The sequence below is a fragment of the Python bivittatus genome, unplaced genomic scaffold, assembly GCF_059951505.1.
Source record: "Python bivittatus isolate LINGU-HERP-01145 unplaced genomic scaffold, Pbiv_v1 ctg000220_np1212, whole genome shotgun sequence".
Lineage (NCBI taxonomy): Eukaryota > Metazoa > Chordata > Lepidosauria > Squamata > Pythonidae > Python > Python bivittatus.
Window position 1 is genome coordinate 18426969 of NW_028277048.1, and position 20711 is coordinate 18447679.

The following is a 20711-nucleotide window of genomic DNA, read 5'->3' on the forward strand; positions in this document are numbered from 1 at the left end:
AAAAAGGCACGCACGTGCGCACACAGAAATCATCTTGATTCTTGAGGGAGAACAGTCGTTTTTCTTTTGATTCTTTACTTCAAAGTCTAAATATGAGATTTATTAAAAGAGGGCGGTGACAGGAGACGGGGGAACATCCCTTCTTGTTCATTTAAAAACAAATCATTGATAAATGCACTAATATTAGAAAGCATCTTTCATCCAAGCGGGGAATGCTATTAATGGCTTAATTAGTTCCAAGGGGCCGCCACTGTGGTTAATATATAAAAAAGGGGCCTCCCCCGCTTCTCACCACCATCTTAATCGTCAATAAATAGAACAGCATAATAAACAGCACAACCTCTCCTTCAACGGAGCTATTATTAAGCACAAATTGAAATTATTGTTAAGCATTCTATCAGGGGAGGGAGACCGGCAGGGAGCAGAAAGCACGGCGGGAGGGGTACGGTGGGGAGATTGCAAAGAAGCCAGCCTGCTGACACGGGAGGCAGGCTCAGTTCATGAATAAAAGAAATACATACAATAAATGAGGTAACTTCCTTAAGAATTTTCCGATTTTTAAAAACTTTTGCAATCCTATGGAAGTGAATCTCACTAATTAAAGACAACCCCCCCCCCCCAACACACACACTTATAGATAACTGTAGCCTGTGAACCACCCTGCGTATGGGTGGCGGCGTGAGTGAGCGGTCCCACTCTCCTGCCGCAGTGACTTTCAGGAAAATAACTTCCGAGTAGCACCAGGATGCTCCGATTTCCTAAGCACCCGGAAGGGGTAGACAGACAGCTGGGTAGATGATCTGTACCATCTGCGTCGTTAGAGATGGAGATATTCAGCTCACCTGGGTACCACAGTCGGCGCCTCCTGAATCTCGCCTTGAAAGCCAGCTCTGGCCAACCTGTAAAACTGGCTCGCCAGCCGCCAGAAGAACCGTCCCAAGTGATTTCAGACGAAGGTCACATCCCCTTGTGCTTTTTCTCCAGCGAATAACAAATCCCAACAGGACCCCGCCGAGCAGCGGCTACGGGGGCGCGACTTCGTTTTCAACCACCTTTCTTCTCTGCCTCTCCCTGCAGACGAGCTACCTAACCCGACCACCAGTGTCAGGAGAAAACAAAGTGAGGGAGCCTCGGGAGGTGTTCGGGAAAGCGCACGTATGGCGGCTTGCCTAAGCCGAGAAGGATCCAGCTGAAATTGCATTCACGAAGCGCTCCCGACCCTGGTTGGCAAGTCTATTTTAGCTGTAGGAACCCATGCGGACTGCGGGAGGCGGTCCCTGGTATCTGCGCATTCACATTCTAACCGCTTCCCAACAGATTTAAGAGCGGAAGAGAAACATTTTCTCCTATTCTCTCTCACACCCACACGCCTACTGCTGGGCTTTTTGAAAAGGATACTGATTAATATTAATAACATTATTATTCAAGGAAAATAAAATCTCAACCATATCCGCTAAGAGTCCTAGGACAATCAGCTACCACGAAGGCTAGAAGAGTCTCGGTAGTTCCCCACCGTGGATCTGTCTGAGGAACTCTAAAAGAAAGAAAGCGCTTGCTCTCTGAGCAGGAGTCTTTTCTTCTTCATCCGCCGGTTCTGGAACCAGATCTTCACCTGCTGGTCACTCAGGTTTAGCCGATCTGAAAGCTCTCTCCTTCTTTGGCGGGTAATGAATTCATTGACCATAAACTCACCCTCCAGCTCCGCTAGCTGCAGCTTCGAATAGGGTTTTCGCTTTTTGCGGGACCTCGTGTGCATCGGATACCAGGGGGCACCTAAGAACAGGGTGATTGAAAGGAGATTTAATACACGGAGAAAGAGCGCGAGAGCAAGGGAGAGAAGGCACATATCTCAGAAGCGATCCTTCTCTCCTTTTACTCAGGTCTTCCACTTCTCAGAAAGACAGACCCCCCTTTACTTCTTTAATGCCAGATTCTAGGGAAGTTACGCCATACGCAGCACCGTCCCTTAAGGAAAAGAAAAGAAAGTTCTCAAAACTGCTAGGATCTGGAAAGACATTCAGAGGTTAACAGCTAGCCAACATTTTCTCTTAGAGGGAGGGAGGGAGGCAGAGACATTGCCTAGAGTTGTTGTTTGGGAAGGAATATTAAGAAGCAAAGGATCCCCAACAGAACAAGGCCACCAGCAGAATAAGAGCTTCCGTACCTTGATAGGCAAGGAGTTCAGGTGCCCCACGGGCTGGTACAGTTTCGGAAGCCAGTTTGAGAGAACTTTAGGGAGGAGGGAGTACAGAGCCCTAAAGCCAGAGAGGGAAGGGCCAGATTTTACCCGCTGCCGCTCCGCAAGAAAGGAAGACCGAACCGATCCCGGAAGAGCTTCCGATGGGAGAAGCGAGCATCTAACAGGAGGACGTGCTATTATTGTTGTTCATGGTGTCTCTTTATTCAGGACGAGCACCTCCCCGGTTTGCATGGGAAGCGCTGGACAGTGTAGTGAGGCGAGAACGAAGTGTTGAGAACCAAGTTCTAGGAAGAACTTGGTCCCCTTCTTCCAGAAGGACCCGGTCCAGGTTGTGGTCTGGAATAGCCCACTTTACCAGAGTTAGCAAATAACCCACAAAACAACCGCCCCTGGTGGGGACTTTCCCCCCGGACTAAGGAAGAACGCCTGCGAACTTTTAATAAATCGAGAAAGTGTCATCCCGACCACCGCCACCCCGCTCGATCGCTCCGGAGACGGCCAGGCTGCTTAGAGATTGGAAAGGGGTAGGGAGAAAAAGGCAAAGGAAATCGCCTTCCTGTCTGTCTGCCTGGGCCCTCGCGATCCCCTTTTATGGGATATTTACATGTTTATAGGCCTTTTTCTTTTAAAAGAAGCACCTCCTAATAAAGCGCGAGGCATTTGAGGGCTACCCCTAGTGGCTTGGCACAAATCGGCAGGCGGGCGGGCGCAGCCCAGCTGCTAATTTCCTGGAATTTCGAGCAGACTTTCCCAGCCGGAGGGAGAGGTAGGGAAGGGAGAAGGAGGGAAGGGAAGCAGAAGGCGTTGCATAAATCCGTTTTGCTTTGATTACGAAGAGCCGACTCTTTTCCTCCCAGGCGCAGGATCTTACCCCCAGCGGACAGATTGCTTCCTTGGTTGAGAGGGGAGACCAGTGCGGACGGCTCGTTGGTTGCGCCCTTGTTCCCTTCATTGAGCAAGGAGCTGCTGGAGTCTGACTCCAAGGACTGGCAAGAAGGGGGGTCGTGGGACACCGCCGCCTCGGGAGCCGGATAATCAAATTTGCCGAAATTGCCGCTCATTCCATTGGGGATGCCCGACTCGAGGGGCATCAAGGCAGCGTCCCTAACTCTCTCTTCCCTTTTGAGGGGCGCGTTCTCGGAGCACGCCTCCCTATAGTAGCACTTGCTCTCTTCCACTCTAGCTAGGTCGCAGGCTCGGCTGAAGGAAGGGTTAATGGACACGGGGCTGCTGAGGTAGGGCTGGGGATATCCGTTGCAGGGCTCTGAGGATGCCCAGGGCAAAGAACAGACATTGTCCCGTCTTGGATAGGAGAGAGACGGCAAGCCGGGTAGTTGTCCTCCGGAGGCTCGGAAATTGGGAAAGTAGAAGGTGTCTCCCGTATGGATGTTCACCAACGGTCCCACAAACCCAGGATTAAGGAGATTATGTTCGCCCATTTCCGCGGGCCTGACCAAGAGCTTCTAGTTTATTGCTATCTGACATTAAACATAGTTAAACCTAAAGGTCCACCCGATTGGTCCGGAAGGGTCACGTGAGCGCCAACTTGCGTTAAGAAAGGGTGCCTCCCACCTCTCGCAATTTGAGACGAAACACAACGCGAAGTTCTGCCTGTCGGGGTCTTGCGCGCACACACACACCTTTTAAAATAAAACGTGCATTAAGCACTGCCTTGAGAAACCAGAAGTGTTGTAAAGAAAATATGCATATCAATTCTTTTTCCATAAAGGAATGCCACCTCTTTCTCCCTAGCACGTTGAGTTCCTTTAAGCAGCTGGCAAAAATTAAGCCGTGTTTTCATTAATTAGCTCCTCTATTAATTAATCCTTTGAAATTTACAGTATCTCCCCAATAAATTCCTATTAGATATTGTGTCATATAAAGTTTACAGGCTCTTTAAGAGGAATGAATCTAACCGCAACAGGCTTGCATTTAGAGATAACGGGGCAGAGTATCACAAAATCTCTCTCTGCATTTAGGAGAAAATTCTCCCCCTTTCTCCTTTTCTAAAATCCTATTTATGTATTTATTTTTCAACAGCAGAAGCAGCGTTTGCATTTAGGAGATGCGTTTTCCTTCTGTCTAGAAGAAGAGAAGAGAAAGGAACTACAGGAAGCGCGCCGATTCCTGTCGGCGACCTTGCCCGGGGATCCTCTTTTGTGATGAGATCCACTGAACAAAGGGGGTCGGAGACTTCTCCCTCTCCTCGATCTCACCTGTCCTAACTGCGAGGAACAGTTTCTAGATCTTTAATTCCAGTTCAAAGAGGAGTCGGGTTTTTAATCACGTCCTGCTTTACAGGAGAGATGTGGTACATTGTCCCTCGGAAGAGCGCTGTTGGAAGGGCAACTGCTGCAGGCGGGGGCGGGGGTTCTTCGGAGAAAGCAGACTGACTCGGAGACCCTTCCAAAGCCATCCGAATTCAGGAGAAATCCAACCTCCACCCTTCGAAAGAGATGTTTAGTTTGTGGGAAGGCTATGCTTCTCTTCCTCCCCCTTCCAGAAAGAAGGAATTTGTACTGTAGACACCATTTCCAAGAACCGACGGCTCAATTACCGTAAATACCCCAATATAGGTAACTTTCAATTTGCGGGAAGGCTCCTTAAAGACTTCTGCTCTCCCACCCCCAGATAATCGAAGCAAGCCAAGAAACAGAAGCTCTGTGCCCTTTCATTCAGTGTTACTCTGGGGCCTTAAAATCCAGGAGGATTAACAGCGGGCTTCCTCCACATTAAGGGCTATTCCCTCTTCCCCAGCTAGGTTGGGAGGATGGCCAACAGCGGGAACGCTAGCCAGAATGACGTGCTAATCAAATAAGCACTTTTATTTCTTAATCCCATTAAAGGGGCAGCTCCCTGATCTTCCACATTTCCTTTCAGCACGCCTCCCTTCGTGCAGGTCTGTGTATCTGGTTCTTCTTTCCAGCACATGTCTTGATGTGAGGACTCGGTATCCGGCTAAACCAGTTGAAGCATCCTTAGGGAGGATTCCCTCAATTTTTAACCTCTCCAGATGCAGCAGAGCAGCTCTCCACAGTACCCGAGTTCAGTGGAGGCCCCTTGCTTGTCTATTCGCTCCTCTGCAGAAACTGTTGGGCAACCTAACAAGTAGGCAAGCCAGATTGCTCCTACATTTGGGCTTGTTGGTTTGTCCTTTGGTGCGATCTCTGTTACATTCCCTGCGAGCCCGCGTGGCTTTGTTCTCTTGCTAAGGGTGACAGAGCAACGCCATCCTCCAGGCGGTCCGAGAAACCCTTCCGTCCGCATTAGGGCTCTTACAACAGGAGGACAAGAATTGTGCAGATAACTGGCGGAGGTCCCATCCCATCCCTTTATACTACCAGAGCAGATCTCTTTTTCAACCCCCCCCCCAAAAAAAACCCCTGGACTTAGCTCTTGCTGGCAGCGAAGCTCCAAACGTTTTCAAGTTGATTTACCGCATAGACGCCTGTGATTTCACTCCTACCCACCGTTACACCTTCGCGATCTCATTGACCTCAGTGGGAACAGTTAAGCTGCTTAACTGTTCACAAGGCGCTAGTCTGTACCGCCAGGGACATTCTTCCGAGATAGATAGGCAAGGTGGAGCATCAGCTGTTGATCTGACTCAGTCCAGACGTTAATAATAGGATAATCAGCACGTGCTAATCAAATCACCACGACTATTTTCCCGTTCTATTAAAGGAGAAACAACCTGATATTTCTGCTCCTTCTTAATATTAATTTCCCCATTTACATCCTTTGTAGTGGAGCTGACTGATCTGGCAGCTCCCCAAACTTGATGGGGAAAAATGCATGGTGGTGATGTTATTTCAAGACTCCTAGGATGATCTATTGCAAAGAAAAGAAACCTAAATGAAGAACCAGCCCGCCTTTTTGGTGCAAATCTGAGGTTTGCGATCCTACCTACTCTGAGGGAGTAAGTCCCCTTACCTTCATGAAAAATTACTTCTGAGTAAACCCATATGAATCGATGAGCATGAGACTTGCTGACAGCAAAGTCTTCAAGATTTGAATCCTAGAGCTCTTTCTAGAGAGAAAATTCACTGGACTGAGTAGGATTTGTTCAACTTTCTAATCCAAGTTGTGCTGAAGCAGAAAGAAAGAAAAAGAAGGAAGGAAGGGTGGGTGGGGGTGGGCAGGGAGAGGGGCATGTATCCCACTTTCTGATGCAAAACAATGTAATTACTACAGTTTCTAAAAATAAAATATTCTGGAGGCTAAAGCTGCGACGTTACTGTAATATCACTAATTTAAAGAAGGTGGAAGAACTTACCCCCTTTTTTTTCTTAAGTAGGACAAGGTGAACGATCTTCCCTCCCACGCGTTTATCCCACACATCTGATTTCTCTCTTCGAGTTTAAACAGTTTAAGCCAAGTTTTCACCATTCCTCTCCTCCTCCCCAACACTCACAATAGCTTTCGTTGAGAAATAAAACAAAAGAAAACTCAGCTAGGCCGGCACAAATACGTCCCAAAAGGAAGAGCAGCTGCTTCCAAACTCTCACCTCCACCCTAGAGGAAGATCGACTTTGGGCTTTTTAAAGAAACTTGATTCTTTCTGCCGAGCCATTGTTCATAAAAGCATTTCGGGGTAGGATGGAGAGGAAAGGAACCTGAGAAAGTCTTGAAATCGGAGGGCGCTTTGGCCAGTTCAAGGTCACTGTCTAGGGTATGAAATGGCTTCTTCATCGTATGCAAATGAGTGACTTGAAAGGACACCCCAGCTCTTGCAAGAGAGAAAAGAGCTCTCCCCCCACTTCAGCATTTTCTGGAGTTTTGTTCAAGATAACTCTCAGCGGTTCTAAATAGACAGTCCAGTTTTTGGCTGGCAGATCATTCTACTCTTCGGCAGTGCTCTCTGGTCTCTGGATTCTTGCCTTAATGTAGCTCTCGTATCCCCTGGTGTTTCACCATCTCCTAAACTAGGCTTTCGGGGAAGGAGAAGGGGTGGAACTCAGCCTGCAATAATGTTACTTTCTAGATTACTTCCCATCAAGTGATCAACATATTAACTTTAAAAGTATGTGTATGTGGAAAAACAGGTAATTCACTTCCAAAAAATATAAGAAAACTTAACCTTCCAGTGGATAAGTATACTTTTAAAAGAATTCTGAGTTCTAGATTCCTCCCCCCTGCCCCCTTTTTAATATGTAGTCCAGTTCTGGTTTGCAATATCTTACTAGAAAAAAATAAGGAAAGAAATAACAACCCTCAAATCACTACCCAAATCGCTTTCCTCCTAATTTAATTTAATGACAGGCATACCAAAATAAAAATAAGAGTAGCTCTGAGATCTATAGTATTGGCACTATGCAAAATTTTTGTTAGCTTCCTTGGAAAATCTCTGAGGATACCAGAATATATTTATGAACAAGTGGTCACATGTGGATATGAGCAGTAAAAGCTATGGAAATGATCCCATTTAAACTAAATCAGCAAGAAGGCTGAATAATGCAAATTGAATAGTTCATACAAACTGTGGATGAAAAAGAGATGAAAGAGGAAGAACATTATGGATTGTATAAAACAAAGGAAATGCAGGGAATGCATAAATACTTTGGACTACTTCTTCTTCTTCTTCTTCTTCTTCTTCTTCTTCTTCTTCTTCTTCTTCTTCTTCTTCTTCTTCTTCTTCTTCTTCTTCTTCATGGATTCTAGTAAGAAGGCAGTTTAAAATTCAGGAATTCTGCCTTAAGATCCTCCCAGTGTGCTCTTAAGAGTTAAATGCTTATGATGCAGCTACATTTTCCCCAGCACTGCCAGCAGAGGCTATCCGTCTCCTGTTGGATTTATATGTAAACCAGTTCACTATGTCTTCAGGGATGTAAGACCAAGAAGAAGACAAAATAATAATAATAATTGTGTATATTTGTGTGTTCTTCCTTTCATTGTTTGATTTTTTTTAGGAGAATCAGTGTCATTCTAAATTTGTGAAAATTGGTCTCATTGATTTCAATGGGTCTTACTTCCTAGCCTCATGCACTGGATCACCATCTTTAAATGGTTTTTTTCAGACTTATATTAGGGGTTCCACAAAAAAATTGATACACATGAAAACTATCTATCCAACCATCATTGTCAGATTTGAGATATCTCCTTTGTAACCATACAATCCTCTTTAATAAGGAGCAATCATATTTGCAACCCTTTTAAACCTACTTGATTCCTGTGATAAGATGTTCTCATGGAAAGTTTTGTGGCTACAAACTCTGCCCACGATGGTACCCTGGGTTTTCATGCAGATGAAATCTAGTCCTCTTATTTCACTAGCATGGTGTACCAGTTGTCCCTTCCCAGACTTTTACTAATAAGTTATTGCAAAGACTGTTCTATGGATTTAAAGGGAGGGACAGGGAAGAAGTAAAACTAATACAGCAATTGAGCAACCAAAGTTCCAATCATGCATATACATGCAGATAAACACACATATGCACACTTACCTGGAAATTGATCCCATTGAACTCAGTAGTCCTTATTTTGGGATAGAAATGTGTACGCAAAGGATTTTCCCTGTTTCTTCAGCCTTACATCCTAATGAGAGAAGACACACATTCTCCTCGTTCCATAAAAGGAGGACTTTAGAAACCTCTAAAACAACTAACTTCCAAGTGCAAGTGATACATAACTGGGAAATGGCGGAAATTGGAGAGAGGGGCCTTTACCTATAAAAAGGCCATAGTTAAAACCTTATTCAAAGCACTTGATACAAAGGAAAGAAAAGGCTAAACTTGTGGTGCTTCCTTTTCATGCTTTTATTGTTGGTCATTAGGCTGCCTGTCTAGACTGGAAATGACACCTTGTTTATCTATAAATGGAGCCAAAAGACACTTAGGAGGATCAGTACTGGTTGCCAGAAGATCAAGGGTTTTGCCTTCTTGATGATTACACCCAAAGCTGGTGATGCCAAGGTCAAATGGGCTGCATAGTCATGGTCAAGGCTAGCCCTACAATGATGTCACAGCTCTCTCATCCAGGTGCCAGTCTGCATCCAGCCCTTGGAAGAAGGTCCATTGGCAGGAATAGGATATCCCTCCTGGATCAGAAAGGGACTGAGAGAAAAAACTATTGCTCCATGTCACTCCCACCAGCTCTGTGTTAAGTATGCAGAATTTTAATATGAGATAAGTTCATAACATTGCAAACAAAAGCCAGTTGGCCAGCTGACTGTCTGCCTTAGGTAAGGCCTTGCAGCTACCAGCTACTTAAAATACATTTTCTCTGCTTTACTTCTTCCTTACCTATTCTGTCTCCCATAAGACCCTGAAGACCCTGAGGAGCATTTTCCTTTACTACGATCACAAGTGCTTGTTGGAATGTTAATAAAGAGGAGGGGGAATAAGAGTGTAGCGTAATTCAACAACAAACCTTATTTAGCAGTGGGAAAGGTAAGCATGAATGAGGTTGAAGACTATACCTTAAGATATTGGAGACCTGTGGTCTTGACTGTGCCTTCTGTTGGGAACACTTATAAAAAACTGTACATGATGTGTCTCATGTTATAGCCATATCCTTAGAAACTTGGTTCATTCCTCCAAAGCTGACTTGTCCATTAGACATCAACATCCCACTGAAATCAAGGTCTAATCTGCCATTAACATTAGTAGTAAATATATTCCAGTGTCATCTGTCTCTGGAATCAACTTTGTTGCCCAATATAACATTGTTATTCAACATATGATCTTTACTGCAGTCATGAGTAAATATAATTTCAATATAATTACAGAAACAGAGAAGGCTTTGCCCTCTTAAAGACTAATGGATACATTGAGAGGTAGGCCTTCTGGAGACCAGTTCAGAAGACGCCTAGTGGTAACTATCTAAGCCTGTAATCCCATGTACCTTTATTTATGACTAAATTTTAATATGGCTTATGTCTCAGCAGACAACAAAAAGACAGGACTCTAAGAGGTAGGTGAGTCCCATTTTTCATTCAAGAAGCCCAATCAATAAAGTGTAGATGAAGTCAAGTGTTTGATTTGGAATGCATTTGCAGAAGTTCAGTAAATATGAAGGCAAGAGTACCAATACAGTCAAAGGAAAGCTAGATTCATATGAAAGATATCATACTGAACAAACAGGAAGATATCCGAAGTTGCCTCCTGCACTGAAGGAATTGCAATGCAGTTCCGTTGCCCAGGGGCAGATCTCACATGTTTTTCTGTGGTCTTTTCCACTTATCTCAAGGTCCATTTGACTCTATCACCCTGCTAAATCTGTCAGTAATGCCTTAATTGGAAAATACTTTTTGGAAGTGAGATCCATTTGACATCAATGGGCCTTTCTTCCCCATTGGGGTGCACTATTGTTGAGCTTAACATTGTAGTTTGAATGGATTTGCATTTGAGTAAATATTCATGAAATCAAGTTGTGTATTTCATCAATGGAACCTAAATACCCACTTGAACAGCACTGGGGTCATAAGCCCTGTTTATAGAACGAGGCCAAGCCAGTTCCTTACAATTATAGCAATACCTAATGCATGTACGGTTAGAAATAGGTTCTACAGATGTACTGGGCCTTACTCCAAGGTAAAGGAGTGTACGATCGCAATCTTAATCTGCTCACAGGAGTTTTGGTTTTGCTGAACTGTAGGCAAACAGAGCCTGCTGTATTAGCTTGGTTTTTCCTATTAACTTCAAAAGAGAGAGGGAAATATTTCTACTGAACTATTGAACAGAGACTTCTCTTTTAGGAACCTGGAGAAATTGCAACATCTTACTCATAAATGTTTTGTCTGCTTAGTATATTTGAGTTTTGGACTAATCCTTCTCCCTTTTTCGGTTACAGATATTCCCCTCTAATGGCCTACCATCTCATTTCATATCCAGCATCAAAACAAGCCAGCAATATTTCTCCTAAAGAGAAGGAGCAATCCGCTGCACACCATTTTGTTTCAACGGGAATCCTTAGATTCAAGCAGATTTCCTTAAATTAATAATAATGGAATTGGCTATTTCTGCACGAATGAGTCCTACCTCTTACAGCAGCATCCAGCCATCACTATGGCAGTACATCAGAAGTTAAGATAGGCTTTTTATTGCACTGTGATGGCTGAGTAGTGCCATAAGATGCTACAAGCCATAAATGTGGAAATAGCCAAAATGTTGCTACTGGCCTTAAGACTTTGACTTATTTGTGATTTAACTATCCCAAACTCATTGCCATGAATTTTCAAAACAAGTTCATTCCGGGAAGTGGGGACACCACATGACAGTCTTGGCCTAAAGTGGGACTTTTCGATCCATTAATTCAAATTGTAACCAGGGTTTTGGAAAGGGGAAGTCAGGAACTTTCAGAAAATGCCATCTACCATGTAAATGCCCACCCACATTATCCCAAAGAAAGGCCCTTTTATGATTGACTAAGGTGGGTCATATGGAGACTGAATTCCATCAGGAGAGAGAGAGATGGATTCCTAGTTGAATCAGACAGTTTACAGCAATGTCTTTATATCTCTCAAACTCAGTATAGCTGCCAGAAATACATAGGTTTTTAAATTATTGTCACTGTGATGCTAGAAATCTCAACTGAGGTGAGCAAATGTGCGGATATATTTTTTGCCATCTACTTAGGTTAACAACATTAAAAAGTAGATGGACATCTATCTATCTATCATCTAATCTATCTATCTATCTATCTATCTCAAAGCCTTGACCTTATGCCAAGAGGATACACAAGCCTTTCAGCATGATTTACCAAGAATGATGGTAAACTGAGTCTTCTTTAAGAATGTAAACCTTTATAAAATACAGAAACATACTGAATACCAGAGCAAACTGAAAACACTGGGTGTTGTGTAGTGAGAGAGGAGAAGGGGTTATCTGAGCTCTGTGTTCTCCAGATCATTTGTAGGGAAAATTCTAAAAGCAGCAGCTGATGATCTGTATTTGTAGAGCATAAGCTGTTGTACAAGTTTAGATCACTGCTGGTTCTGATTATTGGCCCTTATTTCCGGAACACTATGCAGTCAGAAGACCCCAATTCTTTGCTTGGAAGGGGGAAAGTATAGGAGTAGAGTGCAACAGTCCCTGTGTATGTGGGTGTACACATATATAGAGAATTATTTGCATTTTTGCAGGCAGGTGAAGCTTCTCTTGTACAATAATTTCCACCGGTCAGAATCCAGCAGAATTATGTCATTTTTAAGTTTGTCCCCGTAGATTTCCAGGAAAGGGAATAGCATGCTGAGCTGTAGCCAGGCGGAGGACAGGGGCACACACACACACAAACTTCGCCAAGTACCCGAGCCTTTCCGTTGCTTGTTACCTGCCTCTTCGCCCACCTTTGCTTGGCTAAGAACGGAAGTTCTCAGGATGACTCGTGCAGAACTCCCTCCTCGGCTCTTCTTGAATGGAAAACTAACACTGGCTAGGTTTGCAGCGCTTTCGAAGGGCTTGCTCCGGACAATCTAACGACGTAATTAATTTGAGTAAACATTAGAGAGGGGAACTCTTGCTTTAGGAAACAGATCTTCTGCAAGAGGTCGAGGGATCGGGCGATCCAAAGGAAACTTGGCCTCCGCGCGGGGCCTCGCTTCTTGTCGTGCATGAATTTGCCTGCAAGACTTGGCCGCCGAGGGTCTTTCAGCCCGGTCCAATGCGTGTCTTCCGACTGAGAAATGGCCCTCCGGGTTCTGGTGGAATTATTCTGAAGGGAGTTTGGAAATAGCGGTGTTGCTGAGCAGGGCGATTCTGGTTTCTTTGGGCGAGGTGATAAGGCGAGCTTACGCTCGGATGAAAAAGGCAACAGGTCCTTAGCACCAGGAGGGGAAACTAAGGGGGGATTCCCTGCGCTAGCGCAAGGCCCGCGACTCTGCACTCGGGTCAGAGCCCACCTTCCTCTGGCACCCCCTTCTCCGCCTCTGCCGCGTTTTCACTGGAAGGGCCCCATTAGTTTATTTGTAACTGAGTTTCTACCCACCCCACCCCTTTTTCGGTTCGTTTCAACACTCACGGTGGCTTTCAACAATTAAAAAAAGAAACGTAAGGCATAAAACAGAACAAAGGTAATACAATCAAAGTCCTCACTGAAATAAAAATCACTGGTTAAGATAGTTAGCAAACAAATTTTCTTTTAAAGCCATCTTCCTAAATGCTGCTTAGTCCATTTGCTAGTCAGTATCTCTTAAGAAAAGAGACAGGGCTTTTCACTTTACTTTTGCCTTTCTCTGCTTTCTGCTACTTCGTCCAGGGACAAACTTCCTCCTCTCCATTTTTAGTCTCCCCAACCAACTCGATCGCCTCAACCTGCAGGTGAAGCTCCGGGAATCCTCCCATAAACTCCAAAACAAAGCAAAACCCCCACCTGGGTTGAAACCGATCGGCAATTCCCTTCTGGAGGAGTCCTAGAGATTCCAATGGAATTGCTCCACAAAAAGACGTTTAGGAATGAGAGGAAACTTTCCCTTTCTCACAACTTGGATTCGATTGTGAATAACCCCACATTTGCACCAGACCGGACTTTAAGCCCCTCCATCCTAATATCAAGGGAAATATCAGATCAATCAGCTAGACTTTTTGTTTTCAAGGCAGGGAAAGGCGGGGGGGGGGGGTAGCGGCGAAAGAAAGAGAGCAATTTATTTTTAAGAAATGTATTCTGCACTCAATATTCGGTACATATCATTCGGACAAAACATTATATACATATACAGGACATTTGTTGGTTTTAAAAAGTGAGTCATTTTAACAAGGCAAAAGAACGTTGCTCTCCGGGAACAGAAATCCGAAAAACAAAAGGAAACATCCAGCCATAGTGCCTTATCGTGCACCTTTCCTTATAATTGATAACATTCCTGTTTTAGCGTAGTAAAACCAACACACAATAATAATAAATCAGCTGTAATGAGACCATAATCTAGAAAATCAAAACAGTAATTATTATTAAGGGCATGATCCTGCCAGAGTTTTCAGTCCCATCTATGCCAATAGGGAAGTCTAATCTATTTTCCCCCATCTTTATTGAAATCATGGAGCGGCTGTTTTTGTCAGACCCAATCCTAATTATTCCACAGTCAGTGACTTCGCATTCAGGAACGACATAAAGTTAGTTGCACGTAACAACCGCATGTTTTAAGGGACACAGACAAAAAGACCCCCCTCAGCAGTTTTGAGTAGCAGCCTTATTTTTTTCATTTTATATTTTAGGTCTAACTTTAAAAAAAAAAAGTGAATAATTCTTCATATGTAACGTTTATAGTTTTTGCTTTTTGTTTTTGAAACATAAAAGACAAAAACAGCCAAATACATGGGAAATATGGCAAAGGGAAAGTGCTGGACTATAATACAGACCTAGAAGAGAAAGAAAGAAAAGGAAGAAAGAACAAAATCACTCAGAATCCCAACACAGCAAAAGTGTGTGTGTACGTATATACTGTATGTGTATGTGAGAGAGGGAGGAAGGGAGAAGGGGAGGAGAGAGAATTTCCCCCTCCTGTCTCCCCTTTTTTAAAAATAAGTGTGCACATTTAAAAACGCTGAAAAATGGATTTTAAGACGGGCAATCAGCTTCACAGTTAAGGGACAGCAATAAATGGACAGAAGAATAACCCAGAGATGGTAGCTTTATTCTTCACCGCTCCTTGGAGTGTGTGCCTGTGTTTAAATAATCAAATTCAATGCATTTTTTATTTATACAAATTTACCAGATAAATATTTGTATTTGTTTCTCTTGTCTCCCCCCCCCCCCGCTTTTTATTTTTATTTTGTCCCTCCTCCTGAAAGATTTCTGTGTCAGGTAGCATGTAGGTGGGGTGTCTTAGATTTATTAACAACCTTTTTTTCTTTCACTCTGCGATTCTGAAACCAGATTGTGACCTGGCGCTCGGAAAGGTTGGTGGTGGCAGAAATCCTCCTTCTCTTCTCTTTGGTAATGAACTTGCTGGCCGCGTACTCCTTTTCTAATTCTTTCAGCTGGATTTTCGTGTAAGGGACCCTTTTCTTCCGGCCCCTACGGTAGCTGTTCACTTCTGGCTGAAGAGGTACCACATCTGTGAAGACGGGGAGAACAGAGGAGAGGAAAGGGGGTGGAGAAGCGAGAGGGGAGGAAGAGCGAGAGCGAGAAAGAAGACGGTTAAACAGCGTCTTGCAACTGGCTGGAGGATGCCTCTTCCAGACATTAGGTAGGGGATAGGCAGAAAAGTAGCACTCCAGTGGGATAGGAAGTGAGAGAGCAAGAAAATGAGATCTGAGAGGAGGGGGTGAATTTGGGAGTGCAGGGGGGAGTGGGTGCAGAATATGAGAAGTGTGTCTGGGAAATGGGGTGCAGGCTGAACAAGAGATGAGTCCATGCATTTGGTTTATTTCAAGGGAGATTTGTCCACAGCAGTTGCAAAGGAGCATCAAGTCATAGATAAGGACCCTGGCGAACAGGGCAGTCTAACGGGAACTCCAACATTCATAAAACTGGAAACAGAATCTAACTTTCCACACCTCCTTTCTAAGCATCCAATGACATTAATTAACACATGGGTTTCAGATACAGATTCTTCTCTAGCCTAGTTGATCTCTTTAACTCAGCAGGGTTGTGGAATCAGCACAACAGCGAGACTATAGCCTTCCTGAAAAAGCAACCCTGCGTATGTAGGCAGGTTGCTTGGAAGCCTCCTCCTCCTCCCCCTCCCCAGATGATCTAGGGAACATAAAGACCATCCCCATTTTGGCTCCATCAGAGTTACTCTCTTCAAGTCCTCCATTACTTATGATAAGTGCTAAACATATTCACCTACTGAGATAACTGCTTGGGAATTTCTGTTTCCTTGAAGGTATCTAGCAGCTGTTAAGCCCTGTAATTTTCCTACACTACTGTAGAACGTGCTGGAGAGGCCATGAATTCTCATCAAGGCATTCAGTCTTTGTTGTAATGGTTACTTATACCGTGGTGCCCCATCGCCAATTCTTCATGACTAACTATAATCACTCATGGATCAGTCCCCCCATACTTATCTCGCTACTACCCCAAAGGCTTCCTGAGGCAGAGATTGAAAAATCAAACTAGCTACTTGATTTAAAAAAAAAAAATGTGCACGATAGTAATAAGAATAACAATGAAATGAATCCCAGTGGAAGAAAATAGAACACCTCTACAAGTAATTATTCCAACCTGTCTTCGTTCATAACTGGTAAGAAAGAAATATTTCCTGAATACTTTCCCCATCATTTAGAGGTTATAACTTTCTCCAATCATATTTTTAGAACTCTAAGAAGGAGAAGCAACAATCTCTCTATGGATAATCTTTCCTGGGGATTTTTATTAAGACCTTAAGATTCAGTAAGGTAGGGTAGTGGGACAGACTTTGAATGACAGGGGTATAAGGAAGGGAATTGGAAGGAAATACATCTAGAAGAGCCTATCAGGACTTCACGAAAAAGGACTGAGGATAATAGAGTGGAGATATTTGAAGCAGCTCTTCAGATCTCACCCATAAGGGAGAGAGAGAGAGAGAGAGAGAGAAAAACCCACTGATGAGGAAAACTACTTATTACAGAAGTAGATCTCTCTTCTCTCTCTAGCATAAAAAAGCGGCGGCGTGCGGGGTGGGGGGTTGCTCCCGCCGGCGGCTGACATCCAGTAAGATCCAGATAGGCCTTCCCTTCCTTCCACCTCGCTAAGCTCGAATTCCTGTTCCTCTCGGAAGGGAACCCCAGCATGCAACGCTTTGCAGAGGCATCGCTGGCGAGCTGCGCCCGATCCGAGGGGACATCCCTCCCCCGTCTTGCCAAGATCAGTGTCTGATTCCTACCTTATTTACTCCTCTTTGGGGGCTCCAACCCATCCCTTTGGCCAATTCCGAGACGATGGCAAGATGGGGACCCCACGAATGCGGAAGACATTCGCCGATCTCTCGTCTCTCATCTCCTTCTCTAAATGAGAGGCAGTCATTCCGAGGCGCTTCTGCTTTCGGGGCGATTCGTGGACTCTCGTTCACTCCAGATTTCTAACCAGAGGCGAAAGCATTGCCTCGTTTCCTTCTCACTCGCTCCCCGAGCTTTACAAGACGCATCCCTAAGATGCCCGCCACTTGACAGCTGCTTCTGTGATCGCAGCCCAGCACGATTGACTGGATCCTTCTGAAAAGCCCAGCCTTTCCGAGGGGGGCAGGGGGTGGGACAGACAGGGGAGAAGAGAGACTCCTGCTTTCCTGGGTTCAGAATCTTGATTTAAAGCATTCCAACAAAATTAAAGGCAAAGAGGGAAAACCCGACCGGGAGCCCATGCGGAGAGGGATAAAAGCAGGCGCGTCCGCGCACCTTCCGCGGCTGCCAGACGGCACGCGAAAGAGTTCCAAGGCGGAGGCTCGAAGTCTCTCTCTCGGGTCCCGCTCGCCCCACCCTACGCGCCCAAGGAAGCGCTCCCAACCAAGTTCACCCAGCTAGGTTTACCCAGCCTAAATCCGCAAGCGCGGCGGAGCAGAGGTCGATCGAGAGCGCCTTACCTGGGAAAGGCGACTTCCAGAGGTGGGCGGACTGCGACTGCTCCTTCGCGCAGTAAACCTGCCCGTCCCAGCCGTTGGAAAGAGCCCAGTGCTGGTACCCCTCCATGGGGAGCAGCGCGTCGTGTCTTGGCTCGGGGTGCCCGCTGATCCCGGGAACCACCGACACGTCCAAATAGCCAGGGACCGCCTGGTAGGAGCTGGCAAAGCTCGGGTAAAAAGCAAACTCTTTGGCCCGGGAGGATAGTTCTTCGCTGGGGAGGGAGCCGCTGGGCTCGGGGTATTTTTCAGCCGGGTGGTAGGCGCAAGGCTTCTGCTGCAAGTTCACGTTGTGGGAATGGGACAGCCGGCATCCGTAGTAGCTGCCTCCAAAGGGGTAGCCGTAGCCCAAGGTGGCGTTAGAAGAGGCGGGCGGCGCGGGACACTGCCGGGCTGCATCCGGAGCAGGTATCTCCGTGTAAACGGAACCCTGGTGAGTCCCAATGGTGCTGGAATGACGACTCAGTACCGGGTGAGGGATTAAATCTCTGCAGTGGCTGGCTGGACAGTTCCCACTGAGCCCTTCCATGGCTGGGATTTTAGTCTGATTATTTTCATTCGGGTTCTCCTCATACACGTACATGAAAGTGTCCGCCCAGCGTGGATGCAAAATCAGTGAAGTCGTCATATCATGGTCTGCCCGAGCTTTTTAAAACTCGACTTCCGAAAGAGAGAGAGAGACAAGTCCCCAACATATTGTTTACCCAGGAGCATGCGCAGAGGCGGCGGGATGGGTCTGCTTCATTAAGAAATCTGCCGGACCACGTGACCTCTGGAGGCCTCCGATTGGCTGCTGCCTTGAGACAGAAGCAGAAATCTTTAAAGGCAAAGTGAGTCACCCATTGATTGTAAAGAGAGAGAGAGAGAGAGAGGAGATAAATAAGGGGAGGGGGGATGGTGGTCTATGTTTGGCCGACACAAAGAGCTCGCGATTTGTCCTGTGAAAGCCTTTTTGCCTTGGGGGGAAAAAACACACACACCCCTTAGCGCTAAATATAAAAATGGTGATTGGAATTAGCTAGCTCCTTGTCTGCGTTTTCCTCTCTCATTATAGAGTATTGATCAGAAAGGTATTTGCTCATATATCAGGGAACGGTGGACGGAGGTACCTGGGGGATGAACCGAGAGGAAAATCTACTAATTGTCATAATAGGGAAAACGCTGGGAAGGAAAATCTGGGGTGAGGGTCGGAGCAGCGACGTAATAATCTGACAAGGAAAAGGAGAGCTGCGGAGTATTAGGACAAAAGGACCTGCTAAAAAGACCGGAGGAGGGTAAATCTTATTGTAGCGCTTAGGTGCGGTTGTGGTGCTTTACCTCCCCCCCCCCCCATTTCTGGGAATCAACTCTTGGATCTTACGGGAACTAAAGAATCTGGACATTTATCGCTCCGGAAATGGATGTTCTCTTCTCAGTCTCCAGAGCGAGTGGGGAGAATCATATCTGCTCGCTTTCACATATGTGTATCAGCTGATAGATTTGCGCAGTACAACTGCTTTTTTTTTTTAAAGTATCTTATTTTTCGAAGGAGAAACTCTTTAAAAACCTTAACTCTTCGTTTGCTTCAAAGAAGTGTCTAATATAATTGTATTAGTATTAAAAACGAAAAACAACACTGTAACTTATTTTCCACTGAAGGGGGTATTTGAAATCTTGCTTGCTAGTTTTCCCCACTTTTCTTCTTTTTGTTCGGATTTTACTTTTCAACCAAACTGTTACTGAGTCATAAAGAAATAAAAGAGATGCAATAGGGAAAATAGAAAGGAGTCACCAAGAGCATCTTAGATGCTTTCAAAGCACTCCAACTTTTTCTATAGGCTTGTTCCTTCTATGAGTCCAACCTAATGATGTTGAGTATTTTGTGATCAATTAACTGGTGATTTCAAAGAGCCTGGCTGTGATTATATTGTGAGATTGTTGTTAACATTTAATATTGGAGTAGTGAACAGTGCAACAATGGTCTCTTCCATTGAACTGTTGTGTGTACTACATATATAGTCTCAACTCTGAGTAGTACGTGCATGCATTGTGTGTGTGTGTAAAAGACAATAAATGCAACTGACTGTATACAATATAAACTGAATCTGAGATGGGTGGCTTATAATGAAATGGAAGAATTGCAAGATACTCTTCCTAAGACTGATGGCTACAATGAATGCTGGCCCCCAACATTTTGCAGGCAGTACTGGCTGATGGGATCAGCTAATTTATTTATTTACTTCTCAGAGACATGTGTCTCCCATTTTTTAAAATTCTCCTTATTTTGATGTAGATGGATGTGTTTGAAACCATGGGAAATTTAGCTTAAAAATATCAAGTGGAGCTGGGATCTTCCATTTCCCTCTCTTCCTCCACGCTCTTCCTCCCCATTTTATAAAGAATAATTCTGGCAAATGAGTGAACATTAGGAAGATATTAGGCTTTTGGAGGTGTGTGGGAAAGTACCTTTCTGAGAAAGGAAGGTGGAGTGGAGAAAAAATAGTGGCCAAACTTTGCCTATAGTTATTTATAAATCATGTAGGTTTACTCAAAAGCAGGTCCCACTGAATTCAGTGCCTTCTATTTCAAACAAAGATGGGTAGGGCTATTGCTTCCATGCCACTACAGTCAACAAAGTTCACTTACTATTCAAGAAGAGTCTACCCAAATAAATACAGAAGCCAATAAATGAATTAATATCCAATCTAATATAATTGGAGCTGTACAGCTAGAAAGATTGAATATCCAGGCTTCACGGTACCCGCATATATGTTTAATCAATATTTTCCTATATTAAGAAACAGTAGTTGCACATTAGATTGGAGTCTGACTGCCAGAATTCAAGGAGAATTATCAATAAATGCAGGAATAAATAGTTACTCTTTTTGCACCTCCAAGATAACCACTGCTTGCTATCAATAAAACACCCTGGTATGAATGGAAACTGGAAAATCTAAAATTCCAACCAAGAAATCATCTGAAGTTTCTGCTGAAAATGCATTGTCTTCAAAAGAGATATTCAGGATTCACATGCAACTCATGCTTACACTTTTCCATGTACAG

The 20711-nt window shown here is 44.6% G+C and overlaps 2 protein-coding genes across 2 annotated transcripts; both read right to left on the bottom strand.

Moving 5' to 3' along the window:
• Positions 1-1534: 1534 nt before the first annotated feature.
• HOXC12 (homeobox C12) lies at positions 1535-3639 on the bottom strand. Its single transcript, XM_007438785.1, has 2 exons — positions 3072-3639; positions 1535-1773 (listed from the first exon to the last, which is right to left on the bottom strand). The coding sequence occupies exons 1-2, from the start codon at positions 3637-3639 to the stop codon at positions 1535-1537; spliced, it is 807 nt and encodes a 268-aa protein (XP_007438847.1).
• Positions 3640-14931: 11292 nt separating this feature from the next.
• On the bottom strand, positions 14932-18297 carry HOXC13 (homeobox C13). Its single transcript, XM_007438786.1, has 2 exons — positions 17634-18297; positions 14932-15188 (listed from the first exon to the last, which is right to left on the bottom strand). Exons 1-2 carry the CDS (start codon positions 18295-18297, stop codon positions 14932-14934), a joined length of 921 nt encoding a protein of 306 aa, XP_007438848.1.
• Between the last annotated feature and the right edge of the window lie 2414 nt (positions 18298-20711).

Excerpts from the sequence above, each read along its gene's own strand:
- HOXC12 (XM_007438785.1), bottom strand. The coding sequence starts at position 3,639 with ATGGGCGAACATAATCTCCTTAATCCTGGGTTTGTGGGACCGTTGGTG. Across the intron at positions 1,774-3,071 it reads AAGCAATCTGTCCGCTGGGG|GTGCCCCCTGGTATCCGATG; the intron begins GTAAGATCCTGC and ends CCCTGTTCTTAG.
- HOXC13 (XM_007438786.1), bottom strand. The coding sequence starts at position 18,297 with ATGACGACTTCACTGATTTTGCATCCACGCTGGGCGGACACTTTCATG. Across the intron at positions 15,189-17,633 it reads CTGGAAGTCGCCTTTCCCAG|ATGTGGTACCTCTTCAGCCA; the intron begins GTAAGGCGCTCT and ends CCGTCTTCACAG.